We start from the raw sequence: 12,568 nt of genomic DNA on the forward strand, positions 1-12,568 counted from the left end.
TTCTAACTGTACTGTGTGTGTATGCTTCTAACTGTACTGTGTGTGTATGCTTCTAACTGTACTGTGTGTATGCTTCTAACTGTACTGTGTGTGTATGCTTCTAACTGTACTGTGTGTATGCTTCTAACTGTACTGTGTGTGTATGCTTCTAACTGTACTGTGTGTGTATGCTTCTAACTGTACTGTGTGTATGCTTCTAACTGTACTGTGTGTGTATGCTTCTAACTGTACTGTGTGTATGCTTCTAACTGTACTGTGTGTATGCTTCTAACTGTACTGTGTGTGTATGCTTCTAACTGTACTGTGTGTATGCTTCTAACTGTACTGTGTGTGTATGCTTCTAACTGTACTGTGTGTATGCTTCTAACTGTACTGTGTGTATGCTTCTAACTGTACTGTGTGTATGCTTCTAACTGTACTGTGTGTGTATGCTTCTAACTGTACTGTGTGTGTATGCTTCTAACTGTACTGTGTGTATGCTTCTAACTGTACTGTGTGTGTATGCTTCTAACTGTACTGTGTGTATGCTTCTAACTGTACTGTGTGTGTATGCTTCTAACTGTACTGTGTGTGTATGCTTCTAACTGTACTGTGTGTGTATGCTTCTAACTGTACTGTGTGTATGCTTCTAACTGTACTGTGTGTATGCTTCTAACTGTACTGTGTGTGTATGCTTCTAACTGTACTGTGTGTGTATGCTTCTAACTGTACTGTGTGTGTATGCTTCTAACTGTACTGTGTGTGTATGCTTCTAACTGTACTGTGTGTGTATGCTTCTAACTGTACTGTGTGTGTGTGTTTGCAGCAGACGAGAAGCTGGACGAGCGAGCCAAGCTGAGTGTTGCAGCCAAGCGCTCTCTGTTCAGGGTAAGCTCCACCTCTTCAGGGTAAGCTCCACCTCCTCTGAGAAACTCATTATTTCTATTTTACATTGATACTAAATAAAGGTCAAAATATGGTGAATTAATGGTTTTAAATGGAGAATATTGAGAGTATTCTTGATGAAAATGAGTGTTTTAAAGATTTAGATTTATTTAAAAAAATCTTTATTTGATTCACACGGCCAAACGCAGGAGCAAACTCCATCCATTCATCCATCTTCTGCCGCTTTATCCGGGGCCGGGTCGCGGGGGCAGCAGTCTGAGCAGGGACTCCCATACTTCCCTCTCCCCAGACACTTCCTCTAACTCCTCCGAGGGGATCCCGAGGCGTTCCCAGGCCAGCCGAGAGACATAGTCTCTCCAGCGTGTCCTGGGTCTTCCCTGTGCACCGGGAAGAGGCCCCTCCCGTCGGAGGCGCCCAGGAGGCATCCGGAACAGATGCCCGAGCCACCTCAGCTGGAGGAGCAGCGGCTCTACTCCGAGCTCCCCCCGTGTGGCCGAGCTCCTCACCTTATCTCTAAGGGAGCGCCCAGCCACCCGGCGGAGGAAACTCATTTCGACCGCTTGTATCCGCGATCTTGTTCTTTCGGTCATTACCCAAAGCTCATGACCATAGGTGAGGTCAGAACTTAGACCGACCGGTAAATAGAGAGCTTTGTTTTTCGACTCAGCTCCTTCTTCACCACAACAGTCGATGCAGCGACTGCATCACTGCAGCTGCTGCACCGATCCGCCTGTCGATCTCACGCTCCATCCTTCCCTCACTCCTGAACAAGACCCCGAGATACTTGAACTCCTCCACTTGGGGCAAGGACTCCACACCCACCTGGAGAGGGCAAGCCACCTTTTTCCGGTCGAGAACCATGACCTCGGATTTGGAGCTGATTCTCATCCCAGCCGCTTCACACTCGGCTCAAACCGTCCCAGTGCAGCTGCAGGTCCGGGTTTGATGGAGCCATCAGGACAACATCGTCTGCAAACAGCAGAGATGAGATCCTGTGGTCCCCAAACCGGACACCCTCCGACCCCTGACTACACCCTCCGACCCTTGACCACACCCTCTGACCCCTGACTGCGCCTAGAAATTCTGTCCATAAAAACTATGATCAGAACCGGTGACAAAGCGCAGCCCTGAGGAGTCCAACATGCACTGGGAACAGGTCTGACTTACTGCCGGCAATGCGAACACAGCTCCTGCTCCGGTCATACAGGGACCGGACAGCCCTGAGCAAAGGGCCCTGGACCCCGTACTCCCGGAGCACCCCCCAAAGGACACCCCGAGGGACACGGCCGAAAGCCTTCTCCAGATCCTCAAAGCACATGTCGACTGGTTGGGCAAACTCCCATGAACCCTCGAGCACCCGATGGAGGGTATAGAGCTGGTCCAGTGTTCCACGACCAGGACGAAAACCACTCTGCTCCTCCTGAATCTGAGGTTCGACTATCGGTCGGATTCTCCTCTCCAGTACCTTGGATTAGACCTTATCCGGGAGGCTGAGGAGTGTGATCCCTCTGTAGTTGGAACACACCCTCTGGTCCCCCTTCTTGAACAGAGGGACCACCACCCCGGTCTGCCAGTCCAGAGGCACGGTCCTCGACCGCCACGCCATGTTGTAGAGACGTGTCAACCAAGACAGCCCTACAACATCCAGAGACTTTAGGTCCTCAGGATCTCATCCACCCCCGGAGCCCTGCCACCGAGGAGTTTGCAAACAACCTCAGTGACTTCAGCTTGGGTGATGGATGAGCCAGCCTCTGAGTCCCCGGTCTCTACTTCCTCTTTGGAAGACGTGACTGAGGGATTAAGGAGATCCTCAAAGTATTCCTTCCACCGTCCGACGACTTCCCCAGTCGAGGTCAGCAGGCCTCCACCCGCACCGTAAATGGTGTTGGTGAAGCACTGCTTCCCCCTCCTGAGGCGCCGGACGGTTTGCCAGAATTTCTTTGGTGCCGACCGATAAACTGGGAGGAGTTCGGGGAGGCCATGGAGGAGGACTATCGGTCGGCAGGACCAAACTGTTTTAATTTTTTTTTTTTTTTTACATAGGCAGGAAAGGCACGTTTATTTGTAGAGCACATTTCTATACCAAAGTCATTTAAGTACTTTACAGAACAAAATAAGAGCCGTTAATATCACATTTTAAACATAAACGATAAGATGGTCATTTAGAACATTTTGATCCACTCATAATATCTTTGTTTGGTAAAAAGCATTTTCTTAGGCCATTTCCTGTGAAGTCAGATCATTAATTTCTCCTCTTAAAAGCCTTGAAATCAATATTTTTGCTCATCATTTGGTTCCTGTTATGGCACATTCTGAATGGGTCACATGTTTTAAAGTCTCTTGTAGAAAGTTCCACATTGCTTAACATTTTCATAACTTGTACCAATGTGGACTCCATGGTGAGTTCCATGTTGAGAACGCTTTCATACTTTCTTTGGCTGTTGGAGAAAACATGTTTTATGATCCCAGTTAGTAGTAGGGCTATAACTAGGCCGACAGGTGTGTGGGTGGTGTATGACACAATCTGACATGATGTAGTAATTCAATAATTACTAATACAAACAGAAGTCTATAATTAATGAAACAATAACACTGTCTATCAGTTAAAAAACAAACACATCTGATCTGCTGATTGCAATTCATAATTAAAAAGTCTTAGATGATTGGCTGACTGCAAGTATGTCGCGTGGTCTTCATTATCATGATATTATATTTCACCTGGTCCTAGTCACTTGCCATAATGATCATCTTGTTGCGGCGCTAGTACAGCCTGGGACACAATCAATAATACTCCGAGTTCACGACCTGATCAGCTTTGCCGATAGCTCTAAGGTGATGCGTGTCTGCTTTGGCATGGCAGTTTGAACGGGCGTGGTCCCGTCCATTGGAAAGGTGTAGGTGAAATCACGGAAGGATTGTATCTCTACAGAACTCACGGCAGACTGTGCACTTCAGAGCGATGACAACAACTTTGTTCTCATCATACTTTAGCCAGTCACGGGCACAAAACCTAGCGAGATCGTCATCAATCCATTTCTTGACAGTGATCGTCTTGAATGTCCCTGCAGCCGCTGGTTTGTGTTTGACAGCAGCAGCGTGGTGTTTCTCAGCGCGCACATGTGCAGAGACTTTATTTTTGAGTCTGTCAAAACTGATTTTTCCATCGGTCATTGTCCGTGTCCGACCCGTCCGATTTCAAGGCTTGTCTTATCTTTTTCATTTCCTGTAGCATTATAGGGCACCCCTCTTTGGCAAAAAAAATGTGACTTTCCTGAAGTCCACCATCATCTCCACTGTCTTCTGGTGTTGAACTCCAGGTTGTTCCTGCTGCACCAGCCGCTCCACCTCCTGTAACAGACTCATCCCCGTCCAACATGAGCCCCATGAGGGTGGTGTCGTCATGGTGATGAGGGTGGTGTTGTCATGGTGATGAGGGTGGTGTCGTCCACAAACTTAATTTGTTTTACAGAGTCATGGCTGGAGGTGCAGCAGTTTGTCACAGGGAGAAGAGCAGGGGAGAAAGTACACAGCCCTGTGGAGATCCTGTGCTGATGGTCCCAGTGTCTGAGACATTCTTCCCCAGTGACACACACTGACTCTGATCTGTCAGGAAGTGAGTGCTCCACCTGCAGGTGGAGTCATTGCTCGCCCTGCAGGTGGAGTCATTGCTCGCCCTGCAGGTGGAGTCGGCGCTCCCCGGCAGGTGGAGTCGGCGCTCCCCCCGCAGATGGAGTCGGCGCTCCCCCGGCAGGTGGAATCAGGCACGTTGAGCTGGGAGAGCTTGTCCTGGAGCAGAGCAGGGAATATTGTAAAACACTTTGAATTGCACTTTATACGAATTTTGCTCTATAAATGTAAAAGTAGAAGTGCAAATAAAACATATTTTTATTTATTAAGTGTAATCCATGTTCTTTTCTCCCATGCGAGATTTTACCGGATTGAAATCTGTGTTTCTTGAGCACTTTCGCTGACTCGTTGCAGAAAGAGATGTGGCTGGTTTGGCCTGGTCTGGATGACATGACACGCTGTTTATGACTGAAGCTGTGGAACTTCAGTATGATCGAGTTTGGAGCCATGGAGCCATGGCGCGGTGGTTTGTGCACGTTTCATCTTTATTTTTTCTCGCTTTTGTTGGAAATTTGAACTATTCGGGGACCCAGGTCTCCATATTTATGTAAACATCTTCCCACTCGTGTCCTCTGGAAGGTCGACAATTCTTTTCCATTCTCCATCTCATCCTCCTCTTGACTTAAGTACCTGTGATGTCAATTGTACCACTTTGGTTGGCAGGATAGAGGCGGTTTCTTTCAAATCAGAGATCTCATTCCCTGCCTCTGTGGCTTGGCTTTCCAGTTCACCATTCTTGGATTTCAAAGTGTCATTTCCACCAGTAATCTCTGGGGGTCGAGTCCAGCCCGGAGCTGGAGCCGGAGTGTGCCGAAGTGGAGCTAGCTAGCTTGGTTTTAGCATTGCTAGCCTGGTTCTCGGCCGGGGTTTTCTTTCTTTTCATTGCTTTCTTAGAAGTGTCATGTCTGCTCCCACGTGGAATCATTGTGTCTCGCCAGGTGAACTCGTAATGAAGACTGATTAATTCAATGCATTTGACCACAGCCTGAAACACAACTGAGCCTGGAATTTAGGAAGTCTCCTAAATTCAACCTTTTAAAGTGAGATTTAAATGCTCTTCCCAAGTTTTGAAACAATAATAATGGATCATGCAAAATGTTTCCGGCGATTGCTGCAATACAATGTTTTTGATTGTCTCCTGAGTTTAGCAGGTGGTGAACCCACAGCTAACGCCCTCGCCTCCCAATAAGGAGATCATGGGTTCAATTCCCAGGCCAGACCAACATTGCATCATCTCTCTGGGTGGAGTCTGCTTGTCCTCGTGTCACTGTGGGTTCCTCATCATCCAAAGACTTGCATGTGTTGGATAAATTGGCCCTAGTGAATGTCTGTGTGTCTGTCTCTGTGTTGACCCTGCGACACCCTGGCCCCTGTCCAGAGTGTGCCCTGCCTAAGGCCCAAAGTCACTGGGATAGGCTCCAGTCACCTGTGACCCCTCTATAACGGGAACAAGCGGTAGAAGATGAATGAGTTTAACATGTCCAGCTCTCTCTCCTGTGGGAGTGTCTTGTACGCAGCACATCTGTTGTACGGATTGAGACGCGATTGGAACTTCCAGTGATGTACGAAATTGGTGCTTCCTTTTTGGTCCTTATTTTGTGTAAATCTGACTCATATTCACAGAAAGTCCCAAACAAAATACAAAATAAAATTGCAGCAATGCAATCTGTGTTCATCACAGAAATCTTTGAAGTAATAATACTAGATACATCAAACAAGTTCAGACTCTGTCCTGAGAGTTAGTTTCTCTTCTCTGGAAGAGAAACAGACTGAGACTGAGAGTTAAAAACTGAATCTGAATACAGCCCTGCTGCAGGGGCGGACCTGAGACCGGGACAGCAGGGGTTGGGCCCCCGATGCAGCTGGTCAAAGCTTTTGAATGTAAAATATTAAAACATGCCTTAATTGTGTCTATTTTAATACATTCACAATATGTGAATGTATTTCCCCCTTTTTGTAAAAAAATGGGGATTTAATTGTTAATAATATGACGTAAAAATAAACCAATATGCAAAATTATTTATTAAAATTCCCTTTGAGGGGACCCCCCTTAGGGGACCCCCCCTGAGGGGATCCATTTTTATAAAGGTCATTGTTTTTTAAATCTCGGGCTCTGCGCGCAACTCAAATGAAATACTAGAACAATAACTCCGCCCCCTGCTGTTGGCAGTGGGTTGGCTCTTCACAGGGTGACAGGACATTTGGTCTCCTGGTCTCTTGGTCTCTGACCAGTTAGCCCCGCCCCTGGTCAGTCCTCTCTCAATGTGAATGCGACTGAATGGGCAGGAGAAACTGAATCATGTCCTTGATGTTGGTTCCTCCTGGTGTGAGCAGGAGTTGGAGAGGAGCAGAGAGAGTGGAACTCCTAAACGTGGCTCTAAGAATGCAGCGCTGGAGCGTCGGCTGAGGAGGTGCCAGGACCGCTCCAGGACTCAGCCCGTCACCACAGAGGAGGTGGTCATCGCTGCCACGTGAGTCTGGCCCCTGATGGTGGCAGTGTCTGTTCTTATGAGACATTGTTGAGGTCCTGTTTTTTATCTTCACAATTTAAAACATTAAGAAATGGAACAAGACCAGAGAGGAGATATTAAATATAGAAGACATCCAATGACAGGAAAATGAAGCCACGCAAAGTCCAAAAGGTCCCAAAGGTCAGTCTTGAAAGGTCAGGCTTGAAAGGTCAGGCTTGATTGTCTGCGCGGTTTGTGTCAGCCATCTTCATCTTTTTCCTGCTGCCATGAGTCCAAAAATATCCATCTGTTGTGTCCATGGCAGGAGTTTAGAGGCCCAAATATATCGTTTACTTTGAGAAATGTATATGGTTTGGGTTTTCATCACTTCTTGTGTCTCAAGCCCACAGAGTTCTGCTAAACCTAGAAATAATACATTTTGCATTTGGATACATAATGCAGGGATGATCGATATCTGGAGAGCGATGAATCCTAATGTCACCAAGATGCACATGTTTCCAACCCACATAAGATCTGCACTAGAATAGACTGATTTTTATTTTCAACAAAGACAGGTTCAAAGTGACAGACGGAGGTAGAATAGATCACGTTCCTGTTCTGGATCTGGAACAGGAACAAAAAACACTTTGGAGATTTAATGCTTTGCAGAACAAACTTGGTGCTTGAGGCTAAACGTGCCAAAAACAAGGATCTTCAAATGCTACAGGTGATTTAAAAAGTGGAGGTGTGAGAGTAATGTCTGACCTCACATCTCACATCTGCATTGGGGCCTCAAAGCTCCTGCCATGGACACCATAGATAGATACCATCAGAGTGTTGCTGATGCAAACATCAAGGACTGGACTGAGATAGGAACAGACATCAGACAAATTGCAAAAGATTCATTTGTGTCTAAATTTGTAAATGGACACATTTGATAACCTTTTAAGTTTGACTTTTATTTTAATTTAAATGTGCCATAATTGTCTTTTGCTGTTTAGGGATCATCTCAAAATAGGTTGAAGCTGAAAAGACTTAATTTTTTTCGTCTCTCTCTAGACCCCCCCCCCCCCCCCCCCCCCCCCCCCCCCCAAAAAAAAAAAGACTTAAGACTGGCTTCACATATAATTTTACGTGTTGATAAAGCGATAGTAGCTTGATAGACCTGCTCACCTCTAGTGAACATCTGAACATCCTTTGGTAAGTTTATATTTAGAAGTTATAAACTCTCCAAATAATGTATTATGTCACCTGTCGCATGTTTGTTTACTCAATCCACATGGTGCACGGGCCCTAGGGGCCCTAGGGGCCTTACGGCACATCCCATTCAACCCAAACTGTGAGATGACCACATTGAGATGGTCTCAAGAGGATGAGAGAGTGAGAAACTCATGTTTCTTGTCAAAACCTGTAATTGTCAATTGCCTGAGTTTAGACCTCAGACATGTCAGAATGACAGAAGCAGGACACGCCCTTTTGTCTCAGTGAGAATCTCACGTCTTCTGTGAAGTCTGAAAGTATCAGGAGACTTAAGAAACTCCTCGATTACATGAGAATCACTCACATTAAATCTCTGCATGATTTCCTCCTCCTCCTCCTCCTCCTCCTCCTCCTCCTCCTCCTCCTCAGCCTGCAGGCCGCCTCCCAACCCACTGCACTGCTCGGAGAGGCCCCACAGATGGAGACGGCCCAGGCAGCGCCGATGGAGACACAGACCCACGTCCAGCCCCCCCACGTCCAGCCACACGTCCAGCCCCCACACGTCCAGCCCCCACACGTCCAGCCACACGTCCAGCCACACGTCCAGCCCCCACACGTCCAGCCCCCACACGTCCAGCCCCCACACGTCCAGCCCCCACACGTCCAGCCCCCACACGTCCAGCCACACGTCCAGCCACACGTCCAGGAGGAGCCCGACCTTTGCACCCTGAGCCTGGCTGAGAAGATGCAACTGTTTAACAGCCTGGCCCAGCCCCCCACTCGGGTGACCAGGACCAGGGCCGACACCAGGAATCGCAGGGCCAACGCACGCTACCAGACCCAGCCCATCACCCTGGGGGACATGCAGCAGGTAGGACCCACCAATCTGAACCAGAAGTATCTGGTGAGCATGTATTATCCAAATACACATTCTGTTCCTTTATAGCATGTTTCATCTGGTGAAATGGTGAACAGTTTTGGCCTGTTCACCCCCCCCCCCCCCCCTGTGTGGAGAAGCCTGAAAACCATCTCGGGCTTCAGAATCCCCCCTGCCCAGACAGATGGGGATCTACAGTGGGTGAATGATTTAAATGCTCACTTCTTGAGGTTTGATCGGTCACCCGCCCCTCCCCCTGCACAGCTGCATGCTCCCTCTTCCACAGCTGGACAATGCCCTGCATCTGTTCCTCTTCGCTTATCTGCCCCGGACCATCAGCTCCCCACTTCGCCTGGACTCACCCATCCCCCCAGCACACGGTCCCCCTGCCAACCACTGACTGTCACAGCAGCACAGGTGAGGAGTGAGCTGAAGAGGATTAAAGTGAGGAAGGCAGCAGGACCTGACGGCATCAGCCCCAGGCTCCTTAAGTCCTGCAGATGAACTGTGTGGAGTTATGGAGCATGTCTTCAACATGAGCCTGAAGCTGAGGGTGGTACCACAGGTCTGAAGACCTCCTGTCTGGTACCTGTGCCTAAGACACCGCGCCCCAAAGACTTCAACAGCTTCAGGCCGGTGGCTCTCACGTCCTGATGAAGACACTGGAGCTGGTCCTGGACCACCTCCGCTCCACCGTGAGCTCAGCCATGGACCCGCTGCAGTTTGTATACCGGCCTGGCATCAGAGTGGAGGACGTCGTCATCTCCCTGCTGCACCGCTCTCTCTCTCTCACCTGGAAAAGCCTGGCAGCTCTGTGAGGATCCTGTTCTTCGATCTTTCCAGCGCCTTCAACACCATCAGCTCCTGAGGGACAAGCTGGAGACGGCTGGTGTGGAGTACGACCTGACAGAGTGGATCCTGGACGACCTCACGGACCGACCCCAGTTTGTGAGAGCCCGGGACTGTGTGTCTGACACTCGGACCTGCAGTGTGGGGGCGCCCCAGGGCACTGTCCTCGCGCCCTTTCTCTTCACCCTTTACACTGCAGACTTCAGACATGACATGGACAGCTGTGTCCTGCAGAAGTTCTCTGATGACTCTGCCATCATCGGACTCATCACGGACGATGATGACGCGGAGTACAGAGGACTGGAGCAGGACTTTGTGGACTGGTGTCAGCGGAACAGCCTCCTCATCAACGCGGGGAAGACCAAGGAGATGGTGGTGGATTTCTGCAGATGCCACCCCACTGCCCCCTCACCAGTGAACATCCAGGGACGGGACATTGAGAGAGTGACTCATACAAGGACCTGGTGTTCATCTGAACCACAAACTGGACTGGACTCATAACACAGACTGTACAGGAAGAGCCAGAGTCGGCTCTACCTCCTGAGGAGACTCAGGTCTTTTGGAGTGACAGGGCCACTCCTGAAGACCTTCTACGACTCTGTGGTGCATCAGCTCCTGTACGGCGTGGCCTGCTGGAGCAGCAGCATCACAGAGAGGGAGAGGAAGAGGCTGGACAGAGTCATCAAGAAGTCCAGCTCCGTCCTGGGCTGTGCTCTGGACTCGGTGCAGGAGGTGGGGGACAGGAGGGTCCTGGCTAGATTCACATCTATGCTGAACAGGTCCATTATCTATATCAGCAGCTGATGACATCATCACAAGATTAAAAACCCAAAGGAAAAGTTAAGGTACACGTTATTGTCCCCGTAGGAAAATGTGTCCTCTGCATTTGACCCGTTCTTCCATGCCGCGGGGACATCTCCTCATGAATGCAGTTGATAACTGAGTGATACATAAAATGTTTGAAATGAACCCCTCACTTATAATATATATAATAATATAATTCTAAGCATCCTAATGAATCACTGTAATGACTTTATATGTGCTTTTCACAACTTCCAGAGCAGAGTTTGTAAAGCTAACAACAACTAGCATGTGAACTGTGCACTTCCAGGTTCTTGGACAATAAAAGCTTTTATATCCAGTTTGCTTCCAAGAGCTGCTTTTACAACAGATCTACTGGGAAAAGACATTTTGCTCAAATATATGGACAAAAATCTGGTACACCTGTCACTTCAAGTATTTTAATAAAAGTAATTTCATCCTCTTTAAGATGGTGGAACAGTGAGTGGACAGCATGTCCCTGTGCAGCGCTCACTCTCCTCTCTCTCTCCTCAGCTGCAGACTGGACACTCCATGGGTCAGCTCTCCTCTCCCGGGACAGTGTCCACATCTCATACAGAAGACATCCAAATGAACGGCAGACAAGCCCCTCAGAGGCCCCTGGACCCCACAAAGCAGCCCTCACACCTGCAGAGGCCCAACATGTCTGCGGGGAATAGGAAGGTGATCTCACTGCGACAGCCGGCCCTACCCCAGCCCAGCAGAGGGGCGGAGCCCCGGGGGCAGGAGGAGGAGCAATGCAGGGCAGAGCCAGATGTGCTAAATGCAGCCGGGACACAGGAGAGGCAGCCGGAGCAGAGAGTGTGTGGAGGTAAGGGCCCCGCTCACTGCACAAGCTGTTCATCAATATACTGTCATTTGTAGTTTAACTTCAGATCTGTATTTTCACTTATGTTTTGTGTTGATGACAATAATGAAATAACTTTATGATCTAGTATAGTCTGCTAGGTCTAAAGTCTTTGCCTTTTGATTGGCCCTTGTCCCTTAGACTGGTCCTGGGTCCCCGTGCTCAGGGCTCTGGGTCCCCGTGCTCAGGGCTCTGGGTCCCCGTGCTCAGGGCTCTGGGTCCCCGTGCTCAGGGCTCTGTGGATGACAGACGAGCCCTTCCACGACAGTTGTCCACTTCAGACAGTTGTGCCCCTTTCGGGCCGGACCAATCCAGAGGAAGAGATGGTCATGATTATTGTGCTTGGACATTTTACGTGGTACAAATGCAGCATTTTGAGGACTTTATCCCATCGAACACACAGAATGTTTTGAATTGCTAATCACAATGGCAATAATCCTTATTTCTCATGAATCCAAAGCCCATGGACTGCATCATGTGCAGAGTCTGAATAAAGTGTATGTTTCAGACACGCTGGAGTCCGGTCAGCTGCTCACAAACGCAGTACCTCCTCCAAACAGTCGGGGGCAGTGCTCTGAAGACGGTGTGGTCCAGTCTGAGGGAGGAGACGAGCTCTGTGCCATGAGTGACCGCCACATGACCATCAAAGAGAGGTCAGACTGGATGCTTTAAGGGTCATAAGGGTCATAGATGCAGTGTCACGCTCAATATTCTGGAACAGTCGGCTCAGTCCTGATGGAGCTGAACTATTGATACAACTGGAAAGCCCTGGTCACATGATCAATAAGTGACATAACTAAAGCTCTGAGGTCACAGTCGACTCTTTCAACACGTGCGGCTCCTTTCTCACATATTTCACTTCAAACTCTTTCATTACCGACGGAAAAGCTTTGTTTTTATAGCTTAATTAAATGAATACATTCTGAATAGTTCTTAACTCTTCTGCCGTTGCTAATGAGGTATTTGTGGTCAAAGCGTGAAGAGACACGACAT

At 48.6% G+C, this 12,568-nt stretch overlaps 1 protein-coding gene across 1 annotated transcript in view; it reads left to right on the forward strand.

The window, feature by feature from the left end:
* Positions 1 to 12,568, forward strand: part of LOC140364850 (supervillin-like) — a 230,059-nt gene that overhangs the window by 65,333 nt on the left and 152,158 nt on the right. Inside the window, 5 exon segments of the mRNA XM_072451235.1 lie at positions 806 to 867; positions 6,847 to 6,983; positions 8,592 to 9,033; positions 11,224 to 11,539; positions 12,084 to 12,228. Coding sequence (XP_072307336.1) covers positions 806 to 867; positions 6,847 to 6,983; positions 8,592 to 9,033; positions 11,224 to 11,539; positions 12,084 to 12,228 — 1,102 coding nt within the window.

Source organism: Eucyclogobius newberryi, unplaced genomic scaffold (genome assembly GCF_026437365.1).
Source record: "Eucyclogobius newberryi isolate DKJ021-1_F unplaced genomic scaffold, fEucNew1.0.hap1 SCAF_18, whole genome shotgun sequence".
In the NCBI taxonomy this organism is placed as follows: domain Eukaryota; kingdom Metazoa; phylum Chordata; class Actinopteri; order Gobiiformes; family Gobiidae; genus Eucyclogobius; species Eucyclogobius newberryi.